General features: G+C 38.6%; 1 protein-coding gene across 1 annotated transcript in view; it reads right to left on the bottom strand.

Moving 5' to 3' along the window:
* The window catches only part of LOC124159292 (formin-like protein), a 380,361-nt gene that overhangs the window by 57,761 nt on the left and 294,934 nt on the right, over positions 1 to 27,666 (bottom strand). The window contains exon 3 of the mRNA XM_046535011.1: positions 4,819 to 4,905. Coding sequence (XP_046390967.1) covers positions 4,819 to 4,905 — 87 coding nt within the window. The remainder of the gene's footprint in view (positions 1 to 4,818; positions 4,906 to 27,666) is intronic.

Genomic DNA, 27,666 nt, shown 5'->3' with positions numbered 1-27,666 from the left:
CAATGAACGATTCCTCTGATGTCTCAACCCAGAAGTTGAGGGGAAAATTCTGGGTGCTGGCTGTTGTCTCAAAACCAGGGAATGGTGTTTTGTGGAGCGGCCGTTTCTGCAGGGGCAGTGACGCATCAGTGGGCGGTTGTTGAATTCGCCTGGCTACCCCTCCACTCCCTGGAAGAAGCCCTCCCCTCAAATGCTGTCTCGCCTTGCATAGGCAAGCCCTCTTTCTGGTCGAGACCTGCTGGGAGTCACATGTCTTGTGAGCCATGAGATTTTTAGAGCAATTTTCTGCTGGTAATGTTTCCTTTGGGATCATGAATTTACTATCATTGTTTTCTGTAATACTTCTGATTTTTTGAATACTCTACTTTGAATAGATATCGTACGGTAATAACTCGTAAATTGTTTTTGGCTACCTTTTTCTTGTGAGCTGTTTTTCTGTTTGTGGAGTCTTACCCTGATCCAGCATGTGACCGACGGTTGGAGTATTTCCCTTGTCTGGACTTACGTGAAAAATCAACCAGATTTTACGACGTAACGTTACAGTTTCAAAAATGTGATAGCATAAAAGTAATTTTCAAAGATTAATTAAAAGTAACTGAAAAGTCGGGTTTAGCGGATAAAAAAAATCATTGAAAAACGTTTTAGACAAGTGTAAAGTTATTATCGAAAACGTTTTCAGAAGATGGAAAACATCCTGAAATTCCAAATCCAAGCTACTGTTGCACACTTGGCATTTTCAGTATTAGTAGGTATCATACTCTCCATGATTTTATTTCATCACTTCCGGTAACGTAACGCCTTTACACGAAGTTTCGCGTTTACAAAATAGTCAGTTGCGAATTGTCTGGTTACCAATGGTCGCGGTTTCGAGATGTTTTAGTTACGAACTGTCCGTTTACGAGATGCCGTTTACATATGTACGAGTAGCTTCTAAAATCAGTCTTGCCACGCCAATACAAGGCAGTGCTGAAAAAAATATAGATGTTATCTCTTTTATCACTTTACGAAACAAAATCATCCTGTTAGTTGACTTACAATTAGTAAAGGTTCACACCTAGGAAGAAAAGGCTGCATTCTAAATTCACTGCCACCGCCGGTATTTGAACCCGAGTCCACGGGGTGGGAAGCCAACACTATATCCACCACACCAACCCGATCCCCCACGAAAGGCATTTGCATTATGCTTAACCGGTAGGATCCCTTCGAAACGAATTTCTTTAGCTCCGCTACTGGCCTACATTACTACCTTCGATAAAATGCGATACAAAAATACCAATTCGAGAGAAATTCGCTCACAGGTATTCCACCCACTACTGATGTGCCAAGAACTTTCTACCACGCTGCGTCGCACATCGATGCGTAGCAGTATAGCACGACCCCACTAAGTGACCGGATCATAAGGTCTAAGAGCGATGGTGACGGGAGAAGGAAGTCGGGTGCAGAAAGAAAGAAGGAGAGACCGTTTTGAGAGCGCGAAGTCGGAACCGCAAAGAGAACCGGATTCCGCGCAGAATACGAAAGGAGGATTAGTTTCCTCGCCAGAGCTCTCGCCATGGAAAGGACGAATGGAGGCGAGAAAACGCCAGCAAGCCGACCGACGCACACACAATGGCACACGTTTCAGCTTCCCACGTGAGACACCACCCTCTCTCCACTTCCCATTCCTTCACCAGAGCGCCCCGAGGGAGACAAAATTCATGACTCCATCTGCCAGCAACTCCAATAGAATTCCAATTTTTCATTGACGGGAGCGGAGGATCGCTGGTGAGACAGCAAATACGTAACAATGCCAATTCCATTTCCTTTGAGTAGTGATTGTTTCACGGCGACCAACCAAAATTTCACCATTTCATAAACATGCGATCAAATTCATACGATGGGATTAAATATTTCCATACCAGAGCATCTTTTTTGTTTAGCTGCAGGTTCAAAAAGAATATATTCAGGTATAGCTTAGTTAAAGGTCCTTGGCCCTTCGATGGACTTTTTTTTTGGAGGGATGGTGAATTTGAAGCAGCATTTGCTGATTAGAGAAGGAATTTTGAATCTACCGACCCCTGGAAGTTAAAAATAATTTTCAACCAAACCCATTTGAAGTAATGAATTTTTCCAAAATAACTCTCGACGCCAAAAATTTGTTTCTACTAAAAGGCCAAAGGTACTTTTAATCAAATTCCGTTTACTTATGCTTCGTGCGATCAATATATTGTTCTTTACTTAAATAAGTCACGATTTTTATAAATAGACAAATTTCATTGGAATATATCAAACGCAATTCATGTGATTTTAACACATGATTAAACATTTTCATTCTACATCACAGCATCTTCTTCGCTTCGCACAGTATCTTCTTTGCTTAATTGCAGGTTCCATACGAATTGCCACGCTGGGTCAAAAATATACATTCCATCATATCAACTATTAATCATCGACAACATAAGAATATAAGAGTTGATACAGAAAGAAATTACAATTGCGTAGGAATATCCTTTACCCCTCCGCCATTGCAAGTTGTCATCAACAATTAGAAGTTAAAATGAATGACATTGACCCATACCGAAACAAGAATTATAGGAAAATGCTAACGCTGAGCAATTATAAATTTAATAGTACATTTTAGCCGGTCGCCATTATTACCAACGTGAATTCTAGTCGGCGTCATTGCCAAATGTAAATTTATATCATTTTAACCTTGTTTCTGCTGTAAAAAAATATTTTTGGAACTGAAAGGCCGAAAAAAATGTTTTAAAGTAAATAAAAAGTATACAGAGACAAAGAGTATTTAATGGTAGATGATGCCACGAAATTAAAAACTTCGTACACCTGGAGTTCAAAAAAATAGAAAAAACCCAAATTTTAGCTACGATAGAAAACATTTCAGAGAAAAATCTTCATGTCGCTCAAATAGCCATTTCCATGCGGTCTTCCAGCATGGCAACGAAAGAAATGCACAGACTTAATACACAGAACGGCTGCATGATCAAAATTAAACTCCAGAGTGTAAAAAACGCCGCCTGAACTGCACGTGCAGAGGGAAGCGAAACAGATGCGTCAAAAACTTCAAAACATGAACGAGGATACAACGGAAAAATGTTTACATCACTGAAAATATCCCGCTGCATTGGTAAAGAAAACATAATCAAAAGATAGGCTTGGGGACTACGCGCACAAACATAAAATATCGAAGGGCGTATTGATTGAGAGGGACTCATGGTAAAAAATATAATACTTTCAGTTTAAATAGGAATTCGAAATTACGAGATACGAGTACTAATCGTAAATGGGCTTCCAAAATATTTTAGTATAAATACGTAGGAAATATAGTAATAGTTGCTGGTAATAAAAGCATGCAAACAGTTTTCTGTCAGATTCAAAAACATAAATTTACGCTGGTCACAGGATGTATCCCTTATGCTCGACAGGTCTTTTTTCGTAACATAGGACTTGTTTACAAAATGTGCTATGATCTTAAAATTTTCATGGCATATAAAACAGAAACTTGCCAACATTTGCATCTCAAATGTGAAAATTTTACCCCAGTAACTTAAAAGATTTGTACTTAAGATATTGAAAATGTTAACTAAGGTCTACTCTAAGTACCTTGAAAAGTTTAAAATAATAACTTAAGATTTAAATAAATAAGCTTTCGTGAAAAAGACAAGTCACGATCAGTCGAGAGGCAGCCATGTGTACCCTTAAGCTTCTTGCCAACAATGAAGTACGTTTCAACAATCTTTTACACTCGAGGGATGAACTGTTTCACTTACACGCGACGAAATTAACTGAATAAATAATTTTAAGATCAGAAAAGCGTAAATTATTTTCTCCCAACTATTCAAACCACCGATAGCTTTCACGGTTGCACTAGCTACCACCATCTGCCTATTCAAATGAATCACTGCATCCACATCCATCAACGAACTTCAAACGCACTTCCCCGAGACCATCACCCTAAAAAATGACGTGTACGACGGTTGAAAAAATCTTATCAATAGGAAAGGATAGAACTTTTTGCCGGCAAGAAAAGGCTGACTGTCGGTCCCAAGAGTTATGACGGATTTTCGTTCAACTGGCATATTGATTAAACGCATCAATCTAAATGATAAGCAAACATCCGGTCAGGCGAAGTCGACCTTGGACAATTAGGCAGGACATTAAAGGTCACGATGAGTACTTATCTCAGCCACGGCTTCAAAAGGGTCACCAATCTAAAATTCATTAGGCCCGCGGTTGAGAGGGATATATACTGAAACACTGACAGCTTCAAATATCTAAAATATTTTTTGAAACAAGGTTTTCAAGGAATTTCCAGATAATAGTTCAATACCGATATAAACAAGAATAATAAATCCACTCCTTTATCTGGTGAAATAATTTAGCGATGACCGTAAGACATTTTAATAACGTGATTTGAAGAAATTTCAAACTTGCAGGAAAGAAAAAAGGCTAGCAGCAAAACAGACACAATGATTATAAAACAAATAATAATGACCGACTAGTAAAATTTATAAAGATTAAATAATTTACTCTAGCCTCAACTGGTCCTGTAGAATAACGGTTGCTATGGTTTTGTTAAAATGAGATTTACAATGAATCGCGAAGGCTATTTTAACTAAATGAGCTTAATTCTTTGATTAGGATGGTTATAAAACAGAAGCCTTCTTCAACAACCAAAATGTTTTGGCAATTCATGCCTCAAAAATTCAATGGGCACATTATTTCATGCAGCAGAAAATATTCTGCAATTAAGAGGATTTTCTTTGATCAAGGTTGTTAAACGCTATTACACATGGATTTTTAAACTGATTATGCACTTACCCGAGAGCTTCTTGAGGCCTTTGGATCCAGATAGGTTTTTAATTTGTTTAGGTAGTAAGATGGAGGATCTTTGATTTGAACTCTCTCCTGAAAAGAACAAAAGAAATTCAATAAGCAACAATTCATAACTCGGAAACAAGCAATACCTTTTTAAAAGAAATTTACATACACTAATAATATACTCGGAGGAAACACTACTTAGCATCACAAAGCAAGTAAACCTAGTTCAGGTTAGTGAAAATACGTCATGCAGGTGTAGTGGCAAGTAGTAGCGGAGAAAAACACTTTATGCAAAAAACATTTACAGACTTAACCATACTTCAACGACCCCAAACGAAATGATTGGCGGTATACTACAGTAAAAACGTTTTTACGACAGTTTCATTCTCATACAATTCTTTACTTTAACCAAAAAGGTGATCGCAGTCGATAGGAAGGTAGCTATAAAATTAATTAAGGTCACTTAATATAAGTAACGATTGGCGGTATATTAATATTTATCCCGCAGCTAAGCTCTCGGAAGACAATCTCTGCCAATGACCACATCACGAACTTTTCACGTTTGTCCATTTGTTTTTTCTACTTGTTTTATCCCTAGAATATTACACGGCAGGGCTGAAACCGGTCGAGTGAGCCTAATAAAGTGTGTGGGATAGACAAGGCCTTCAATATATTTATTTAACCGTAAGCAAATGCTACAAAGTAAACCCCAATACAATTGAAGATAAAAATAACAGAAGTTCTTCAAAGGAAACAAGTGTACAAGAAACTTCTCCTCTACAGTGGACGATTTTTCTTTCGCCAACAGAGCAGAAAGGAGAATGGATCATTCATTTAGAGTGGAGGAAATTTCCACCCACCCGACACGCTTTTAAAAAAATAAAACAAACAGCGAACAGAAGACAAACAAACATAGGAACTGCCAAGGTTTCACTTTCGGACAGGGGGTCGACCTGGCATCACTGACGCGGGCGTGGGCTTCCTCTTTTCCGAGAAAAAGTAAAATAAAGGGGGACTGCGTTTAAGGACACACAATGGCCTCAACCTTCGAAGAATACAGACTACTAAAGCTTCCCCACCAAGACGACGAGTGAGAGACACAAAAGCGAGACCACAACTGGAAGCAAATTAAGCATGAGAAGAAGATGAAAAAAATTAAGAATGCAAAATGGAGAGGTGAATAAAAAAGAAACTAAAAGAAAGAGACAAAGGCGCTTCTGAAAACAAAAGAAGGTAGTTTTTCCAAACTAGCTACGAGATGATGAATTAAATGGATACGAGGTAGGAATTATTCGGGGAAAGGATGACGAGACAATCAAGAAAAGGGAAGACACTTTTTGAATTGAAACACATTTAATAACGCTTGAAGGATCAGAGCCGTAGACAAAACAAACATCGCCATGAAAGAATATAAAACTCTAGCTCACACTAAATATAGTTTATAATTATAAAGTTCACGACTTGTTTCAACTCATCTACATCATCTTTACAACCACACCAAAGCAAACATTTTCCATATTACAATGGAAATAAATTATAACCCTCCGGATGTTAACCATACGCACAAGGTACAAGGCAAGACCAGCAAATGACTCGTCTCGTCGGCTTCAGCTGACGGCAGTCTACAAAGGTTTTGGCTACAGAGAAAAGCCTTGTAGCAGTAAAATTACTAGGTGCATGACATTTTAGCCCATATCTCCAATCTGGCATCCTGATAAAGGTGCTGGCGCAGCTCTATTGATATAGTACACAATTCTTTACGCTTCACTGCGAGTCTACTCCTCAGTAGTTACATAGATCGGTTTACGACTATTGCAAAAATAATAGGCAATTGAGCAAGAATTAATATTCTTTCCCTTTAACTCTAAAACTTTTGAATTAACTATCGAGGAGGTTAAGCGACACCCACCGAGGCAATCAATGCAACAAAATGTTCCGAGTGCTCTCCCACCGATTGCAAAAGAAAGCAAGTTAATTACGTTAAATTACGACGTATATTATTTCTGACACAGTAGCAAAGACATCAGGAAGCGAATTGCTCTAGCAAATGCGGCGTTCATGAACAGGAAGGAGCTTCTGAGAGGATTGTAATGTAAGAGTTTAAAGAAAAGGTTAGTGAAGAGTTTGATCTAGAGTGTAGCTCTCTACGGTGCGGAAACGTGGACACTGAGGAAAGAAGACGAGAGAAGATTGGAGGCATTCGAGATGTGGGTATAGAGAAGAATGGAGAAGGTGAAATGGACGGAGAGGAAAAGGAACGACGAAGTGCTGGATATGGTTTGCGAGGAGAGGCAGCTTTTAGATGAGATACGGAGGAGACAGACGGTATGGATGGGAGGAGTACTTAGCGGGGAGTGGATGCTGAAAATGGTGTTAGAGGGTAGAATGTTAGGGAAACGATGGAGGGGAAGGAAAAGAATATGATTTTTAGATAGATTGAAAGGGTGTAGGCCTTACAGTGAACTGAAGAATGCAGTGCTGGAAGGAAAGAGAGGCATCCAGATCACTTCTTTAGTACTCCCTGGAAAGATACCTTAATCGGTAGAATACTATAATAATAAAATAATTATTATTTCTAAGTAATTCAAGGATCATGCTATATTATTTTACCAAAGCGACGTCATATTAAAGCAAGATTTTCCCGCTTCATTTGCTTTCGGAGCCACTGTGAGAGGCATTTAACTTGATTGGTGCCGGTAAGTCTCACTAAATAGTTTCACTCGCGGGAACAATTCACGCCATCGAGGACGCGGAAATTCCAATCCAAGCACCGACCGCGGTTAACCAAGAATATTCGGTGCCCATAAATTACACAGCTAGGATTTACAAGGCCACTATTCGATAGAGGAAACGCTAAAAAGTATCACAAACACGTAAAAAATTGTTAGACGAAGCATTCAGCCACAGGAGATTGTGGAACAATTTTCCAAGTGATTTACCGCAAAGTTCCGGTTGAGATCAATTGGTTACTAGGAGGAGTTGAGATAGAATTGTTATTAAACCCCAAGCTCCTTCCTTTCTCATTCGACATCAACTAGGTAAGCGAATTCTTGAATATCATGCCGATAATTCCGTCTAATAGACAACGAAGCCAAGCATCAAAACCAGGCTGATAAATTCGAAGAAAATTCACATGCATGGACTTTCATGAAACAAAAACGGGCTCAAGGGTAGAACTAAGAATTTTCTTGAAATAATTCTTCTCCGTCTTCAGTGTTCCCAAAAATTGGGATATCTACGGAAAATAAACGACAATATTTCAATTCACTTTCCCTAATGATACTAGCTGAAAAAGTACATATCAGAGCTACAAGATATGCAGAAACCAGATTTTTCATGGAGAAAAATTAGTTGTTTAGCGGAGAAGGATTCGTATATTAAGATATATTGAAATTCGTCTAAAAATTGAGATACCTACGGAAAATAAACGAGGGTGCGACTCACACGATTGTTGCTAAGCACACATCTACGATAGAATTTCTTCAGCATTTCGGTTAAAACTCGGGAAGAGTTTTTCCCCGCTCAAATTACCTCCTAACCCGCACCACCGAAGAGGCTCTCGCTCCATCCTGTCGACGAGGGACCTCGAGGGAGATTTAACTTTGCGAATTAATTGGTTCGAGGCGGGCGTGGACGAAGGGTTGAGAGGCGGATATATCTCAAGAGGAACAAGAGCCAAAGCCTAGCGAGTCATTAATGGCAAGAGGGTGCCATGGACGAAAAAAAGAAACTTAGTGAGGTTAGGAGAGAGAATCGGATAAAGCAACAAGAGAGGAGATAATACGGTGGCTGGTGGAGAAGCAAGGACGAATTAAATACGCTAAAGATCTAGTAAACCCTTAAACACAGGCTAGGAACTTCTGTTCCGAGGGCTTAACAGTGGAATAAGAAGTAAGCAAGTCTAATTTGCCAGGACTGGCCTTATTATTTACTCTTCTTAAATAATAGTAGTCACCACATACTCAATAGTTTTCTGCACAATTAACCAACTAATTAAATTTCCGCAGTCACAAATGAATAAACATTACTGAACACCAAAAATGAATGTTTTCCTTTTTTTTAAACTCGCAACATAACTACAAGAATAATTTGGGGTTGCTAAGCACCAAAAAATTCCACTGAAAATTAACATATTTCCTTTAATCTTCTGCAGTGTAAAAAGCCATCAGCGAGTTCAAAAAGCATCGATATCCTTGAAGGATTGGAATAAAAAAGATCGGAAAAAAAATTTACTTCATCAAATATTTATAGTAATTTGAAGGAAAATAATCCATTGCGGTCGTTCACGTTGTTGGTAACTATGGCGATGAAACTCTTTGTTAAGGTTTTGGAACAAGCCGATGGTAATTGTGTTTGCCGAGTATCGCATGTTCTGCAAAGAAGATTCAAGTGTTTGAATCACTTCTATCACTGAAGTTACGGCTCATCTCAGCTCTATAACTCTATACGCAATTAACTGTATCCGAGATGGGAGGTACAATTAGCCTGTGCCTGTGCAGGGTTAAGCCCTCACATGACGACATTGAAAAATGACATCATGAGGATGAATGTCCGTCAAGAGCGTCCCAAAAAAGGCTATGAGGTATCGACGTCTCGCTGGCTGGTCGATCCTTTTCAGCTATGTTTACCCGAAAGATATGACAACTTGACTCTACTTTTCGCCATCGCCTTCGTTCTTAATAACCACAGCACAGTTCCTGATTGAAGTAAGATGAACTTTTGACAATTCTTTGTAATGTGTGCCCCGCAAAACTGTACACAATTCGCTGTAAGCAAAATTACGCGCAGAAAAAATTAACGGTAAAAATATCTAAACGGAGATAAAATAATATCCTCTGTCTGAAACACTTTGAAAGGGGGAAGGTTTTCTTTTCAACATTTATGCTCCTTCTTATACACCGTGCTATCGTATAACGTGGTAAGATGATGTGTATGTATTTTAACCGTCATTTCTAAACAACGCCGGCCTCGGTGGCGGCAGTGTGAAGCCCTAACTGGAGGTGCACAAGCTAGAACTAGCAGATTACATTTGGAGAATTCCTCGGAGAGGAAATCACCAGAAGGAAATAAATAAAATGCAAAGGTATTGAAGAAAAAGACATGGTGCTACGATAGACAAGGGTACTACGTAGAGGAGTCCCAATTCCACCCCATAGAAGGCCGATTTCTGTAGACACTTCCGTCGCATTTTAATCTGTTTTAAAAATTTCCGTGGCGCGGTGATGAGTGCAATGCGATCCGCTTTTGTCCAATACTTCGCATTACTATGCTCGCAATTGTGAGTAATATCATTGAGAAGTTATGAATTTGATAGATCACATCATAATGTATACTTCGGTTAACATCCCTATTTAAACAATATTTCCCCGTGAAACTCGGATCACTTAATCCGCCAGTGGCGACTTTTGTAAACCCATTTAAATGCGCGGTTGGTGACAACACATTTCAAGGCCGACTTGAGGATCTTCTTTTGTAATATTCGTGTGTATGAAGCTGGGGAAGAAGGAATTGCGGAAGGGATGGCGACAATCGAAAACAATATACGAGGTTATTCCTACTCACGCCGCATAGCTCCGCTTGAAAATTCAACTCGCAGCTTTTAGTCCTACAAGGCTCACGTTTATAAACTGTCGACACTGCGCACAGCGCTCGTTGGAGTTTTGTTTCTAACCCTAGCCGTATCATAGATTGATTTTCCTAAATTGAAGTTGCATAGTCTGCTATACATAAATAAATTTACATTTCTCCCTCCTCTCACTTAAAATATATTTTGCCAGTCCTGCCCGATTCCCGCGCGAATATTCAAACCAAATCTCCGTATTAATATAGCAAATTAACTACGGGAATTTAAACCCAAAAGTTGAAACTTAAGCTTTTATCTCATGGTATTTCCCATTTCATGCATCCGTATGTTTCGGAACATATTCCAACGGTAAAATGGCGAAAAACACGACAGTTATAAAATTATTTCTCAGCCATTCCTCATCTAATTCAAGGAATTCGCAGACAAGGCGAAAATCCAGTTAAACTATCGCCTTCATTGGCAAATTGCGCCGATGACTGTACGTCCAAGAATATGGCGGCGTTGGCTTCCTTTGTCGGCTTCCTGTAGATAATCCAGTTAATAATGTATATCGGTGGTGCTAAAATGATGAACGATAAATGACGTAACGACCATCAACCAACCAACACGTGCCGTTTTTGTGAAGTTACCTTTCCACCAAAATTTAGACTTTAATATCTCAAGCACTTTACGGAATTCATATAAGTTATATGTAATGTCCCCACGAGAAAAATACGAGGCGCGTCTTTTTTAAGTTGGTACCGCTTTGAAGCATAACAAACAGTAAAATTTTTGAAACAATTTCATTTTAACATAAAAATACACAGTTTAAACTACCTTTCACATAATTTCCGTTGATTTATTGAACTTATCGCATCCCAGGCGGCAATTTTCTATGACGACGGTATACAAAATCTTGTTGTTAGATACGATAAGTCAAAGTGTGGTCTTTTATGCAAAATTAAAATTGTTATAAAAAGTTTATCGTCTTTTTTATACTTCAAAATGGTACATATTTAAAAAACGCGCCAATTACTACAACTAGTAGGAAAAAGAAGCTATCAAAAATCGTTGCTGTTGATAAATGGGCCGCTTTAAATGCTTTCTCAAAATTAGGATGATTAAAAAAAAAATACAATTTCCCATTCTAATTCCCACATGAATCCACTGACTCTGCGCCACCTCCATGGGAACAAAACGTCTAAGGGATGAAAGGCGGGCCGCGACGGGACGCTATCCATGCGGAGGGCGAGTGTTTGACTCCGCGGGGATCGATCGGGCGCCCTCCTGCGTGCGGGGAGAGGAAGAGCGGGCGGATGGGGCCGACGGAGAGGGAAGAGACGGTTCGGGGGAGCGGGCAGTAATGTACGCAGACGCCGAAATTCCGCTCCCGCGCCGCAGTCAGACGGACGTGCAAACACACGCAAAAAGCACTTGTGAAGGCCCCTCCCCACCGACGGAGGAGAGGAAAAAAATCTTCCCCAAGGGCCGACCCCGCCCTCTTCACCTGTCGTTTTAATACTAATGCCCACCGCAATCCGACCGCCAACACCGAAAAAAAGGGGAGTGCTCCTCGTATCAGGGATAAAGACAGGGTTAGTGGGGGTACATTATGGAGCCTGGATTTCCCCAATAGCTCTGCAATAACGAAGAGGGGTCTACGGAGTGACTTTCGCATGCAACCATTCTGGCCATGCCTCTCAATGTTTTTTTTTTCAAGGGGTATTACCAGGGTTATCGATAGTATCAACGGGTATCGATGAGTACGAAGAACAAGTAGAGCCAGGGTTAGAGAAAAAACACTAGAAAACGGCCCTTTTACATACATTCTGAGCTACAAGGGCTCAGAATGTATATAATTATTTTATAGCATCTCTACAACTCAAGGAGGCTCTTTCATATCTACTTATGATGATTGCGGTTCCATGCGGACACGCGATATTTGAGCTTCTGTATTTAGTGGCAACTCTTTTACGAGACTTTCCTTAATTCACTTACCTGCTGAATTTCTAGTTAATTTTAAAAGAGTAATTACGAAGTTTTAGCCTTGCATCTAGGTTGGTTTTACGAAGTCAACAATTTCTCGTCCATATCCAATTATATATAGGTATAAAATATTGAGATTCAAATAAACTTATAAAATTAAAGGCCAAAACTGCCATTCTCGTGGTAGATGAAACTAGCAAAAACTAATGAGAATATTAGCAGTTTTCCTTTGGTAATTTTATCGCCTCTCTAAAACTCAAGAAAGCTCTACATCTTATGATGGTGGTTCCATATGGACACGCGATACGTTTCCAATTAATTAACTGGAAAATAAGCGGATATATTTGATCGAAATATAAAAATATCGACAAAAGGCACATATTCAATGACACGGAGTCGGAGAGAAAAGAAGTTTACAATATAATCGTGATTTTAAGATAAATTTTATCATGCCAATCGGGGTACAGATTCATAAACAAATAAATTGAGACAGGTACGTGTCCGATCAATAAATAACTATTGAAGTCAAGGTCCGTAAATACATAGCTGAGTGCTAGCCTCACTCCATAAACAGAGGATCAATAGTATAAAATATAAGGTCAGTCAAATGGAGACGTAATTCAAAGCTTGAGAAATCTTACTCGGGAACATATTGCTAATATTTTTCTTTATTTAAAATCCTGCTGTAACTATCGTAACTCTTCATCAACTTCAGATACAAGAAAATAAAGCTTTTTCGCGATATCACGCTGAATATGAGAAAGACAATTTTTATGAGCCTAAATTTTTTACATCACTTAAAACAATAAATAAGTTCACATCCAGCTTAGTTCAAAGGCTATTCAAAATTAATTTTTTGGCGGCAGTTTTGCTGTTAAGGCTAGACATTCCGAAGCTTACAATACAACTTGGAGAATTTCAGCAATAAAATTCCATTATTCGACATGGTCGTCAGGAAGAGGGGGACGCAGGAATCGGAATAAATTTTTAGGATCTAATGATCAGTGAGGATATGACACCGGTAATGTTGATTTTTTCTGCGATGGACCATACTTAATTACCATTATCTAACACCTATATCAGGTGCCTGCAGTCGAGTCATCGACACCTGATGCGCGACATGCTTGGACGTGAAATGACAGGAGTCATATTGCTAAAGTGTCGCACTCTAATGCATACGGTGGTCATGTGAGAAATTAAGAGAGATGTTTTGCCGAACGGATGGATATGGGAATTCGTTTTTCCCCTAAACCATAAAGGACTTTAATAACCGTTAGTCCCAACTTCGTTAGAGCACTTCGTTTTTTTTTTACCTGTGAACGGCTGGCGTTCTCACACCCCTTGCCACACGCCTTTTAGGCGGCTTGCGGGGTATTATGTAGATGCAGATGTATGGATCAAGAAACGAAAAAAGATTGAAGACTTCATTCATATGATTTAAGACTACTATAGCCCCGATGTATGGTCAATAAAGTTGCTATGTTGCAATGTAAAAAGATCCAATTCATCTTGATGGTTTCATAATTGACGCATGTTTATTAAAAAAAGGAATATGAGGGGGTATTTTGGTAGAAAATTAAACATGAAATCCACATGGGTAAAGCTCTCCAATACGAACTAAGAACGATACCATTTTAAAATTTTCAACGGGGTAGGCAGAAAATCAAAATCGTTCCACAATCCAATCAATACAGCCATAATTCGATTTCTGACGACCTCGAATTTAATACATGCGGTTTGGACATGACTATAAAGCTACGGCAAAAATCAGAGAAGCGAAACCATCGTATCGAAGGAACGATGTTCATCGTAACAAACTTCGCGTCATATAAAATCAATTGCCACGATTATTTTTTTTACAGTTCACAGCGCATATCATCTACATTTTACACCCACTATTAGTTACGGAAGACGAGGGGCACTAAAGACCGCCAGCGTTGGTAATGGCAGACGCTTGTTTGGATCGACAAAAGCTTCCACTAATTCGGCGCCAGGCTGAAACTCGCTTAAGCACGCGAACAGAAGGAAACTCTTAACAGAAAAACGGTTAGCGGAGGATATGGGATGAAACTCGTGCGCAAATAAGGCAACGTTAATTTATAGTCCTTAAATACTCCTGGCGAACAAGTGCCGCCACGTTATCTATCCATTTCTTTTTCCCACACGTACTCACCTTCTTATCGCTGAGAAACGAAAAAAAGACAGTGGCGGCGCTACCAAACGTCTTAAGAAGAGCGGTGAGTAATGCAGCCTACAGATGAGATACAGCGACGCTCTTCGCCGTAACGCATTGCGTACTCATTTTAGCCCCTTTGAATTGGAAATGGGAAGATCGTGTTTACGATAAAAGTATTAATGAAGGACAAGATGTTTTGGGCAGCGAGGTTAGCAAATTTCCGATGACAATAGGGTAGTTTCCTTCATCAAAGAAAACGAAAGGCATTGATTGCGATTCGTTACCCACCATTACTGTATTCATAATATACAAATTATTTCGTTTTAGAAATACCGGTTTAGACGAATGGCAATGGTCCATTTTTATCCTCATTTGAAAACGGCCAGTTTGGCGCCCATGCGATGCCACTCCACGTGACGTCACAGGAACCTAGTTTCTATACGAGAAGATAGGAGTTATACATCGTCTGAGGTTACCAATGCATGCATGAGGCGCAGAGCTCAGGGAAACATGTCTTAATAATCACTTATTAAAACTGGCTAAGGTCGGAAAGTTTTCTTCATTTGATAAGGTATTAATAATCCTTATTTAAGCCAAGCGCTACCAGCCAGCAGGGTACTCAGCTACCCGCTAGCAGCCTGCGTCGTATCAGCGCTCAACTCGCCTCAAGGTCACCTCACAGGGCGGCAGCTGGAACCAGAAATACGTCACACGGCGATATTTCCCGGCATTCATACTTACGCGTCGCGTTTTCGCGCGCTTGAAAATTTTCACTTTTCATTTAATCGCGAAAAATAGATATCGTCATTTAAAAATCTAAATCGTGAAATACGTACTCCAGGAGTAATAATCTTTCGATTTCGGCAATAAAAAAATAATAGGAAACCACCCTATTCTTTTAATCAAAGAAAGAAATGGAATAAAAGAAAGGAAATGGATTCATGAAAGAGATTGATTCTGATATTGTTTCGGAATTACTCTCCAAGCCAACATGGCTATAAATATACCTCAGTATATCGTTAAATTTTTATACAGATTTAGCCAAAGATTTATTTCGGTAGGTATCTTTTTAGCGTCCTACACCATGCTTAGGGACCTGTACTACACACATTTCTTTGCTGAGCACATCTTGGCAATGAACAGTATACGTTCTTTAAGTCATTTCGGAATTTCGTTGTACTAAACTCCACTGATCATATCAGTGTTTAGCCTATATTTAGGTATCCTTAAAATTTATTTAGCAATTACATGAACTCCATGTTTCTTGTAATACTTCATCCAAAAGTATTTTCTCAAATTGCCTCTTTCTTTTAAATATCATCATCTGCCATGATTTCTTCGTTCTCCAAGATGTTTCTATCTACATTATGTAATTCTTTAATTAAATTCTCCAATAACATTCTGCTAAGTTTAGATAATTATCTCCTAATTTGTAATCACTCCTCCATACAGCCCTATGAGTACAATCATTGAGTAATACTTACTCTATGGTGCAACTAAAAATTTTCCCGGTAAATCTGCTGTTATGCCTGAGCACTCCTTTTATGCAGTTCCTTCAGCTACAATGTCAATTATTTCCGCTAAGCTATTTATCAACAAGGATTATCTTGTCTTTCTGGCACCTCGAATTATTTCTTCATTACTATCACACTGATTTTAAGTACTTAAGTTTATCCGGCGATAATTGTCCCAAAGTATTTAGGATTGTCACACAGCAAATAGCGGCAAAAAGTACATTCTAAAACGTCGATACTTGCTTCACCATATCAAATCTTCTCAAGACTAAACCTAAAACAAATCCTTATCACGAATGATGACTGGGGATGGCTCAGACGGTTTCTCCTAAATCCCATCCCATCATCGGGACGTGGGATGATTAAAAAAAAATAACTGCCGGAACTCACGACTCCATGGCAGCGTGAGGATCCAATCGGAAAAAAATATGGAAACGCCAATTCACGCACAACTACGGAGATAAAAAATTCTCAAAATAACGGTTCTGACAACGGACCCTACCAAAAAAATCCAATACGTAATAATACGAGGAGACAATGAAAAAATCATCATTCTTCGCTAAAATTTGAGGGCGAATCCAAATACGGGCATTGCCGAACAAGAATTCTCTCTAGTAAGAGCACACCGTACCTCAGTGCAGGGGATAAGCTTACACAATCCTCCGACGTGACCAGGTAGCAAATGAAAAACATAAAATACTTAACCAGTTTAGGAAATATTTATAGAATAGCAAAGGAGAAAATCAGGCACAATAAGTTTACCCAAAATTAATTTTTTCACGATACTATAAGCAGGATGCATAAACATACAGGTAATTTAAACACTTCAGACATAATCAAATGCTTCTTGCCATTATAATAAAATAAAAAAGGAAATAAATGGATAAAATAATGCATACGATATAATTACATGTTTTAGCGCAGGGTCAAATCTTCATTGGAATCGATTTCGAAGCCTAATATATCCGATTAATGGAATCCGAATCCGTCATTCGTAAAATTCAAACACGAAATAAAATAATCTAATATTACATTTTTGAATTAGCACATTATCAAATAAGCATCATTTTCATACAACAAACGCATTATGAATCAAATTGCAGCATTGACTAGCAGATAATTAGAAAAGAGAAGTAAGAAGGCTATTTTCCAATGTTGCTTTTTTTGTCATGAGTTTTACATTATTATGCACCTTATTATAATTTCTCATGCAAAATTACATTAGCACTTTAATGTAAACTATATTTTTCTGCACAAGAAGAATAGAACCGTTAGAATTTCACTTAAAAATGTTTTCAAATCGAAATTTTGCAAGAAAATGTAGCACGGCCACTCCAACTTTTGAAAAGGACAACAACGTATACGGAATCAGACAAGCATATCAAAGAATTTATATTCATTCATATACATCTAGGAGGTACCGTGAAAGCCACCACCAAGGTGTGTGGCACGGGGTGATTCCACACCAGGCATGCAGTACACAGCACAACGACACGCGGTCAGACCAGAAACTAGGAGCAACCTAAGGACACGAACATACTACCATTCAAATTCAACCACAAATTTGTAATAAAAAAACGATAAGTTAGCGCGGTAGGGGAGAGCGGGGTAATAGCGTACACTTAATCATTTTTATTTTACATCTTTCAATTGAAAACTTAAACGAAAAAGGCAATCATATTATTTTGAAGGAAATTCGATTTCCCACAAATTCTTTGCTTCATATTTGGAAAATTAAACTTACTTTGAGTGTTACACCTTTTTTATAAAACCCTTACACTGCACGGTATTGTCCCGAGTGCCGGGGCTATACCGTACCCCTTGCGCCTTGAACGGTATTGCCCCAAAACGACATAACGCAGCATTTTCGACCCTAACGCCTAACCTAAAATAAGAACAATATTGGACTTCTGTTTGGTATTAAAAAATAGCCCGTGATAAGGGATATTCAAAACCACTAGTTTGAATATCGTCAATAATAAAATGTTTACCTTTCCTCAGTTCGAGTTAGTCCTTAAAATTATATGAAAACTTGACAAAACAGAAAAACTTTCGTCACATACACGTGCGTAAAGGCAGTAGCTCCCAGATTGCCTTTCTCGGTTTCACTTTCCTTCCGCTATGAGCAGTACTTCCCAGCGCTCACTTCGTACTCCAGCGGATATAAAATTATGGTGCACGGTAATGCCCCGCCATACGGTATTACCCCGGTCTCCCGTAAGTGATTCATGTACGAGTTAAAACAAAATGAATTCATTCAACTTTAATGAAAATAACATTCTCTCCTGTCTCCATCCGTGGAACCTCCATGATGCGAGGACCAGAAAAAAAACGCGCCCTATTATGACCAGACAGACTTTTTTTCAGGAGATGAGTTCTCATTTTGGTCTAGAGACTTCGGAGTCTCGCTGACTGGGAAAAAGTGAACGGATATTTACATGGACAGTGCAATTTCGCGGCCGGGAGAAAGAAGAGGAAAAGGGAGGGAGGGAGAAAGAGAGAGCCGGATAGAAGTTTTTAAATCCGCACGAGGGGGGAAGGGGATTGGCGAGATGACTTGACGAGAAGAGAATGCCGTCTCCAAAGGTGTTCCCAGGAGTGGCAGAGAGGGGAGGGGTCATAACATGGTGAGTCATCCACGGGAAGAAGATGGGGGAAGGAGGGGTGGAGAGAGAGGGATGGTCTTGTGAGTAGGGGAAATGGAATAGGTGGGGAGGTTGGATGGGGGAAGTGGAAGAGGGACGGAGAGGAGAACAGGAATTTATAAATTCGATATTTAAAAGAACGAGTAGTAATTGTAAGAATTAAACTGAAAATTCAAGCATACAAGTTCCTTGTAAAAGTAACAAAATCTCTTTATTGCTAACTGAAACACTAACCTGTATTACCAACAATCGAATGAGTGGGTAAACTCTTCTCTGGATTCCCACCGCGTAAATTTCTTCATTTTAGCCTGCGTTTGGCTAAAATGGGTATTACAACCCGGTGGGAATCCCGACACGGGTTTACCCACATTATCTCCCGGGAAAGCATCAAATCTTATTTTAAATAGAATGAGGGCAAGTAGGTTTTCTTCAAATTCTTATGAAAATGACATAAACGTACAGGCTTTGTTTTAGGGGATCACCCTGGATTTAGGGGATTTGATTGAGATACAATTTAGGGAACTCTCACTCTCAAGATTTTGAGCCACTCAGTTATCTCTTGGGATGTTGCGAAGATTTGATTCCAAACTTCTGAGGAAATGATGGCGTAGTAGATTTTTTTTGCTAGTTAAATAATTAAAGTACTGAAACAATTATTTTGCGCGCAGTTTCGCGCACGGGTGCGAAATTATATACCCCAGGATGAAGTTCGCCTCGAAAAAATATTTGGCTTAGCCGATATTAAAAAATATTTGTCTAATCCCGGTTAAGCCAAGTAATTCATGGCGAACTTAATCCTGGGTGTACATAAAAGCATTAAGATATAACAGATGAGCAGTTTAGCGCAAAGTAATTTCAAATGCCGACAGCAAATGTAACTTATTGAACGTCATGGGCCAGTTTTCACTATTTAGTAGATATATTTCTTCCGGGAAAGAGAAATCGTCAACATTTCTAGTTACTACAAGGAACCAGTATTCCATGCTGGTTCGCGAGTGCGACAAAGTTTCTACACTCACACATATAATAACTCAAGCATCCTCAGCTTAAACCGCCTTATGCGGCGAATACGTTTCGCGCAGAATATTTATTACCACGGCCAAGACCGCAGCGCTGAGAGGACGCGAACGTTGACCTTAGGGGTGAGAAACGCTTTTGCATCACATTAACTACGCAGATGCATGTGGATAAAGCTCACTGGGTCACCTCAAGGGCTGGAAAGTACGATTTTCATGAGAGATCGCCGAGTAACTTCATGAAGCACGACGAGTCGTTTCGCAATGTCTCAGACAGCGGTGTGAGCAGCGCACAAGGATGATTACATAGGCAATGGAGAAGATCATTTGAAACAAGTAAAACATGAAAGTTTATGAACGGTAAAAGGAATCGCTATTTCGCTGATTTGGATTCAGTTATGACAAATTTGTATTTATCAAATACAAAAGTGTAGTAAAATACTGCCATGTAAAATTTCTTAAATGTTGCATTGAATATGACAGTCACTTGCCCAAAGTCAAAGAAGTGAGTACAGAATTAACACATTGGGTAGCTGAAATATACAATTAAAACTGATCAAAAACTTAAAAGAATGCTGACTCGTTTCTATAAATAGTAATTAAAAGGTTTTTATTTGGCAATAATAATGGAACATTTTCCGTAAAAATGTTCCTCATAAAGATAATAACAGCTCTTTATTGCTAACTGAAGTATACCCATATTACCAACATATACTTTTTTATACGAGGACTCACACTATAGGCATAGGCATTATCAGTGATAGAAAAATCATGATACAATTAGTCATTAGGATTTGGTGAAGTCATTTAACTATTTACATTAATTATTGCTAAAGTAAAAAGCTTGTATTGATGGAAACCAAGGCAAAGCGAGGGCAAAGTTTACTGATTAAGCATATGCAACACTTGAACTAAAAATGTTTTTTCTTTGATGAAAAAGTCTTTCAGCTTTCCTATAGCTTCGTCACGCCTCTTTTAGGAACGCAAAAAGCGCGAAAGGCTCAATCCTATTTCTTCCCATGCACCAGTATTCAACGGAAAAACATGGCAAAAAGTCAAGGCAATTTTTTCGTCAAAGAATATATTTCCCTTTCTGGGCTAAGGAGACGTACATAAAGGTAATTCAAATACACATCCAGGTGTTTAAAACGTTACCTCAACTTAACACGAATACGGTGAGAAAGTTGGAAGAACCCACTTGAATATGGAGGAATACAATACTCGGAAGACTGGAATGAGTTATACGTGGTTTATGACAAGATTCTAGGCAACATTCTGTTGATTTGAGCGGAAAGAGAGCCTAAGGCAAGAAGTCGGATTAGGATCTTAAAGAAAAGTTTAGCAGAACTACGAGAAACGTAATGGCAATAAAAATAGGCGATTGATTCAATAGTAATAATAGATTAATTCAATTCGAAATACTTCAACTGAGACATATATGCGCCCACTTATGAGCACAAATGACCACAATTACAAAAAAACTCATTAAAACGCCAAAAGGTATGAAAGCTGCAGTAGCAAATTCCATTCCATGCAAGCCTCATAAAATACGATAATATATACAAGTTAAATGAGAGGAAAATTGAGTGAAGGATTGTGCCATGCCTATCTCTGGATTATTCATCACTGATGATCGCAGAGCAGAATTACGAGATATAAAGATACTCTGGGTCTCTATTGTCAAAAACTATATCTTCACTGAAAAATAAACTTATACGTAGAAATCAGAAACGCCCACCAATAGCACACCTGCACGTCAACTATCTCACTCTGTCACCATATGCAGAGTGGGGAAATAAATTGCACAGAATAACTAGAAACACTATATATTAAAATAGGTTTTATAGTTATAATTCCAGCCAGAAGGTAATATTAATGAGTACAAATATATCAGGTAGTCTTGAAATAAAAGATATCACAGTACCATCACCTGCCGAGAAATAGTCAATGGTAGCGAAGAATGCATTATAACGTAAAATGCTAAGAAAAAAATGACGAAAAATAGGAAATCGAAAAGGATACTTTTCCAGCGATACTAGAAATAACATTAACAGGATGACTACAAAAAAAAGAAGAATTAAAAAAACTCCAAATTTAGAACTCCGGCTACGATTAACACGAGGCTGGAACAGAAAGATTTCCTCGCACCTTTCCTAAAACATCTTGAATAACAAACCCTAAACAATGGTATTAAACAAAACGAATGTGTCGTTTCCGTACGCGACTGATATTTCAGTTAATATTTTATACATAGGGAAGGAAGGAGGAAGAGATCTCGGGTTTTCAGCCGGGTCCAAGGAGTTTTCAGCACCGATGTTTCGAGGGCAAAGTCCGCCATCGTCTTCAGCGTGAACGGCAGACGGGGTGGATGACAATGTCGCGGTTAATGACGATGGCAGACTTCGCCCTCGAAACGTCGGTGCTGAAAAACCCTTGGACCCGGCTGGAAACCGGAGAACTCTTCCTCCAGCCTGTTCGCCGGGAAAACCTTAGATCCTTCATAGGGAAGGATGTAACTCACGCATAACGTGTAACTGAATATTCCACGGTTAAAAGCAGTAAAATAGAAATCCTGAAGAAACAGATCTTCCTTTCTGCCCATATAAGTGGATCCCCAAAAGTAAGCTTAAACTTCTCGATGAATAAATTTCAATTTTATATACGAATAAATAACTTTCGCACCCAAATTCGGACAAACCTACGAAACCTAGGGACAACAGAAACGCAAAATCAGAGGGTATTTAAAAAGAAAGAAAAAGGAAGGAAGTTGACATGGGAAAATGAAGAGTGAGGCGTAGGTAGCATACATTCGCGGAGATGACATCATCAGAAGCTTCTCACGAATGGAGAAGAGACGAGCCGCCGTGATTTCGCAACGAGGCCACGGAAAAAATCTGCGTCTACAGAGTCCGAACTTATGGGACGAAATGATTTCTATCCACGTACTTTAATTCAATCAGAAAACTTTGTTCAAAAAATGTGTTTTTAACCTTCAGAACAAGCTCTCAGCACGAAATGGCAACAATACAAGGATACACTTTTTTTAGCAAGACTTTCTTCGCAAGCCAACGCCAAACGCCACTTAAATGTTTCCATTAATATAAAATAGCCCAGGCTAATGAGATGAGGAAACTAACATGATATTCAAGTAGGCGCAACATAACGAATAGAATTTAGTAGTCACTAAATAAAAAAAATACAATACGAGATAATTATACACAAAACGCATTGCCTATATAAAAATCGCTACAATGTTTATTACCGAAATTATTCGTGAAAAGAATTGAATAATCTACTTCAGATTAAATCTTGAGCGTTTATTTAAATTTCAACATTTTACCTTCCCAGCATCACACAGGAATCGTGAAATCGCAAAAGCCGATAAGAAAAACAACACCGAAGTTTGTTTAGAATGTCAATCATAACCAAACAGCCACCGTATTTGAAGTTGGGATGATTACAGGAGAAAAAATATACAGACGAAATTCTGCTGGGAGCAGCAAATACACATTTCCGCAGGGCAGACAGGATTTTGGAAATTTGAGGATATAGAATTATCGAGGAGAAGCTGAATATCGAGGAGCTAAATATAGCTGTTATTAAATACCATAAGATGGCACCCTCAAGAAAAAAAGAATAGAAATAATTCATTACTTTGAAAAAGGAAAATACGATTATCGAGGAGATGAAAAAGGTGACGAGTTAAATTTAGCTGTTATTAAATACCAGAAGGGAGCATTCCCGAGAAAAAGGAAAGTCGAGAAATCCTTTAATTCAAGACAAGAAAAGTTAGACGGATGCGATATTAATGTACGAGAATAGAAATCAAAGGCAATCCAGCAGATGCGTCACCATTTACTTTTATATCGATGGTGTCATTGGGTTGAGAAATTTGCCGCACCTCCACTGCCCGAACGGGACTGGAATGCTAATGACCACGCACCGGAACATTCTCCGGCTCTAAACCAATATTTCCAGTGCAAATACGTAATTCCAGCACACAGATACGCTACCAAAAAAAGAAAACAAATATACGAGAATACAGATCCATAAAATATCCAGCAGGATAAGAAAAACACTCCAATGACTACAAATAGACAATGAATAAGAAGCGTAAAGCAATGAGGAGAGAAATAATATGCATTGAAAAAATAGTCCATTGATTCAGTTCTTATTACTGAAAATTTTGAAAATTATTATTAGGAAAAAAATATTATTAGTACTGAAAATATTGAATATGTATGAAACAAGAAGGTGACGCTGCCCTGAGAGGAAACAAGCTTTCACAGCGCACGAGATGAGAGATCCGAGCTAATGCATAAAGACATTGACTTCACATAAATGCATCATTAACCATCAACAACTTTTATCTTCAAGGGGCATCTATTTTACGAACTTCTGCCAAAAACAAAAGTCAGTCATAATAAATCTTTAGCATCATTGTTATTCTAAGCAAGTTTTCTCCATTTTTTGAGTAGATGAAAAGGAACATTTTTTAAATATTTTGATTTGTGAACTTGATACCCAAGTTCATGATTTGCGATTGCAGAATCTAGGTCAAGAATACCCATTCCCAAAAATTAATAATATTTTTTCCCAGGGGTACGAAAATATTTTTCAACGTGACACAAAATACACATTCACCCGAGAATACTTCTTGTTATTCAAGAATAGCATGATTCTTGAATTTATACGGTAAATCGAAAAAAAATAACATCACTAATTGTTCTCGCTCTCAAAATAACCACTATTATTTTCTTATTTCACCCGCCGATTAGGGGTGTCAATGGCAGGCATCTGAACCTGTGCCAAAGTGGTGGGGAGTAACCGTCCAGGAATTTCCGGGATAAAAAATAGACACACACCTTTACTTTCGGCAGACGACACACATGAAAGATTTTTGGTGCTTTAAATGACTGGCTTTCAACAACTGAAATCGATGAGAACGTGGATTTCAAGCGACAAAAAAGCCAACTGCCAAAGCGAAACGCTGTTTTTTTTTTAACTCTTAGAGATGAACTAGAATTGACCTACAAAATGAAAGTTTTTTTTATAGCACTCAGCAATCAAGGTCATTAATAGCAGTTTTTTTAGTTAGAGCAGAAAAAAGGGAACTGATTGTCGCCACCAAAAGCAAGACTTACAGAGATTCCAATACACTACCTCCACAGGATCCCATCCGTCTGGTTTTCAAGAAATATCACTGTTACCTGAATTTCAAATCAGTGTATGCTGGTGAACTTTCAGAATGTATTCAAAAGAGTCAGTATATTGAAGTAGGTACATCCTAAATTCGACATACGATAGGCCGGTGAGAAACAAGACAAGCTTCAAACACAATTTAAAGACTGAACGGAAAGTCGGAGTAATGAATAGAGTACGCCAAACGAAGAAGAACATGTTTTTGCCCAATTTTGCAAGAATATTAATTAAGCCGCAACGACTTTAAGCAAAATAATTGACCGCGAGTAACGAGACAGTTAATGTACTCTTCCAGGAAATATATAATGACTATTGATTTGGCTCGGCTGGAGTTTTGACAGCGGTGCACAAGGACTTTTGATAAATATTCTTCGAATTCAGAATCGGTCAGAAACTCACTATGTTCCAGATGCAATTGATAAGGCGACGCTGAACCTGGAATTCACTTCTATACGTATGACGTTTACTAAATATTTTTTGCTCGTTGCAACTCCTATACGAAACAAAGTAAAGAATGCAGAATATATAAAACGAGAACCGAGATCAAGAATCCGAGAGGAATACAATAGAAAGAAGAAAATAATACGGCGGCTTTTTTATTAAGACAAGGTGGACATTATTATACTGCATGTATTCTACGCATAGACTAACCTTTAGATTCCTTGAATGCCTTTGAGGATGAGTATGATGGAAACAGTTTGTTATTATGTGGTAAAAAGGCGAAAATGCTAACCGAAACGCACTGTAATAAATAGCAGATTCTCTATTAGTACAAGCATTTAAATAATTGCAGTGGATTATACGTAGTTATAAACGACCGGCATAAATAACATGAGAGAAATGAATAACGAAACTGTCATAGAGATCGTCTCTACTTCAATTTTTCAAATCATCAACTCACCATAATTATTATGATTATTCCAATAATACAATAACAACTGTCACTTATTATAACATGACTCATTATAACTGATTAATAGTCGAACTTAACCTACTGTACACTGACTGCCCATCGCACGAGATATTCTGGTAAGCACATGATAGTAAACAAAAATTTACTGAGGACCGTGATTTGACTTCCTAATTCTAAGCGAAGCTCAGTTTTTAAAAAGAGCATTTTCAATAATTTACGACATAAGGGATAAAACTACGCGTCACAATCCTTCCTAAAATATAATGCCCTCCACTGGCTTTTCACCCGAGTAAGATATAATTAGGAGGCACACTCAGAGGGTGTAATTAACATTTAAATATGGCGTTACAAACTGGCCTATTAGTCGAGAGAAATTTAACTGCCTCATCTACGTCGTTAAAAGGCCTCGCAATCTAGCACCAAGGATAAGTACATAATAAAAATCTGGCTTGGGGCAGCAAAAAAAAAAAAACACTATCCCAGCTGTGTGGTCTGCGCGTTATGCCCCGTTTTAGAATGAAATATCCGAGGCAATCAAAATTCCAGCACAGAGGAAGTCCGAAATTTCGCGGGCAGCAACTCTCCCGTTCATAAACACATTGGGGCTATACGGGTTAGCGAAGCACTTTGGGAAGATATGGAGGGGACTTTTTCCACGGAGGAAGCTATCTTCTCGGAAGGGTTTTGAAGCCGACGTTTATGGACAATGAATTTTCCCCAGAGGAATTTTCGGAGAAATAATAAAACTATTTAAACTCTTCCACCCCTCCGGAAGCGCATCGCCCCTGAAAGACACCGTCATTTTCAACGAGCATCCATAGAGTACAGAATTAAGACTGTCACCTTACGCCGAAGCAATTATAAGAGAGAACTGAACAATTGAACAACGGATGAAACTTAACGCTAAGGCAATGTTCCCAGTTACAATACATGTGAAGTAAGATTTTAAACGCTCTCTACATTAGCGAAAGCTCTATTATTTGTTTATTTATCTCCATTGCCCCGAAAGTATGGCAGTGAGGCCTAATGAGAGCTGAGTTCTCTTTAAAAAAAAATAACAATGGACGACCACAAACAACCATGCCATGGATAGGGACGATCTACCACGGCGGGACACGTGCCAGCGACCTTCGGTATGACAGGCAAAGTTCATTTCTACCCCACCGCCACGGAAACCGGCCACTCTAGTGGTTAATTTACACATAAACACCAAATATTTTAAATGATTACAAAATAACCTATTAAAAAGCATATTGTAACGTCATAATTTACATCAATATTAAAACTCTGAAGGCATTTGTACGTAATATTTCGAAGTTTGCCCCGTGAAAGGCGGAGAAATATGCATGAATTACTATGGGAAAAAAATTCCCCTGGACCGGGAATCGAACCACGGACCTTTGGCTTTCCGCAGGCCTTACTGGAAGAGGTCAAAAAAGGTGAGATAAAAAATTACACGCATGAGAAAACTCAAGAAAGTATATGAAAATGAAATAATTTCAAACTTTGGAGAGAAAAAGAAATATTTTAGATCAAAATATGTGGATAAATACAGCGGTTTAGAGTGCACGAAAAAGGTCAAGGAAACCGGATGGACAGTAGGAACATAGAGATGGGCGGAATGGAGCTTTCGTTAAGGGTGGAGAGGAAATGAGGATGACTTGAGATAGTAAAATTAAGATGAGATAAAAAAGGAGGACAAAATTATGAAGGAGAGGGGTTTGATATGGCTGATTGGTACGAAAATAGTCACGCAGGAGAGAGTTGGGCCCCCCTTTCTCTACCATACATTAACTAAATACATCTCGGAATGTGAGAAGAATCTCGTAAACT

This window comes from Ischnura elegans, chromosome 5 (assembly GCF_921293095.1).
Source record: "Ischnura elegans chromosome 5, ioIscEleg1.1, whole genome shotgun sequence".
NCBI classification, from domain to species: Eukaryota; Metazoa; Arthropoda; class Insecta; order Odonata; family Coenagrionidae; genus Ischnura; species Ischnura elegans.
Note: the sequence above shows the minus strand (reverse complement) of the source record. Positions and strands in the feature narration are given on the sequence as shown.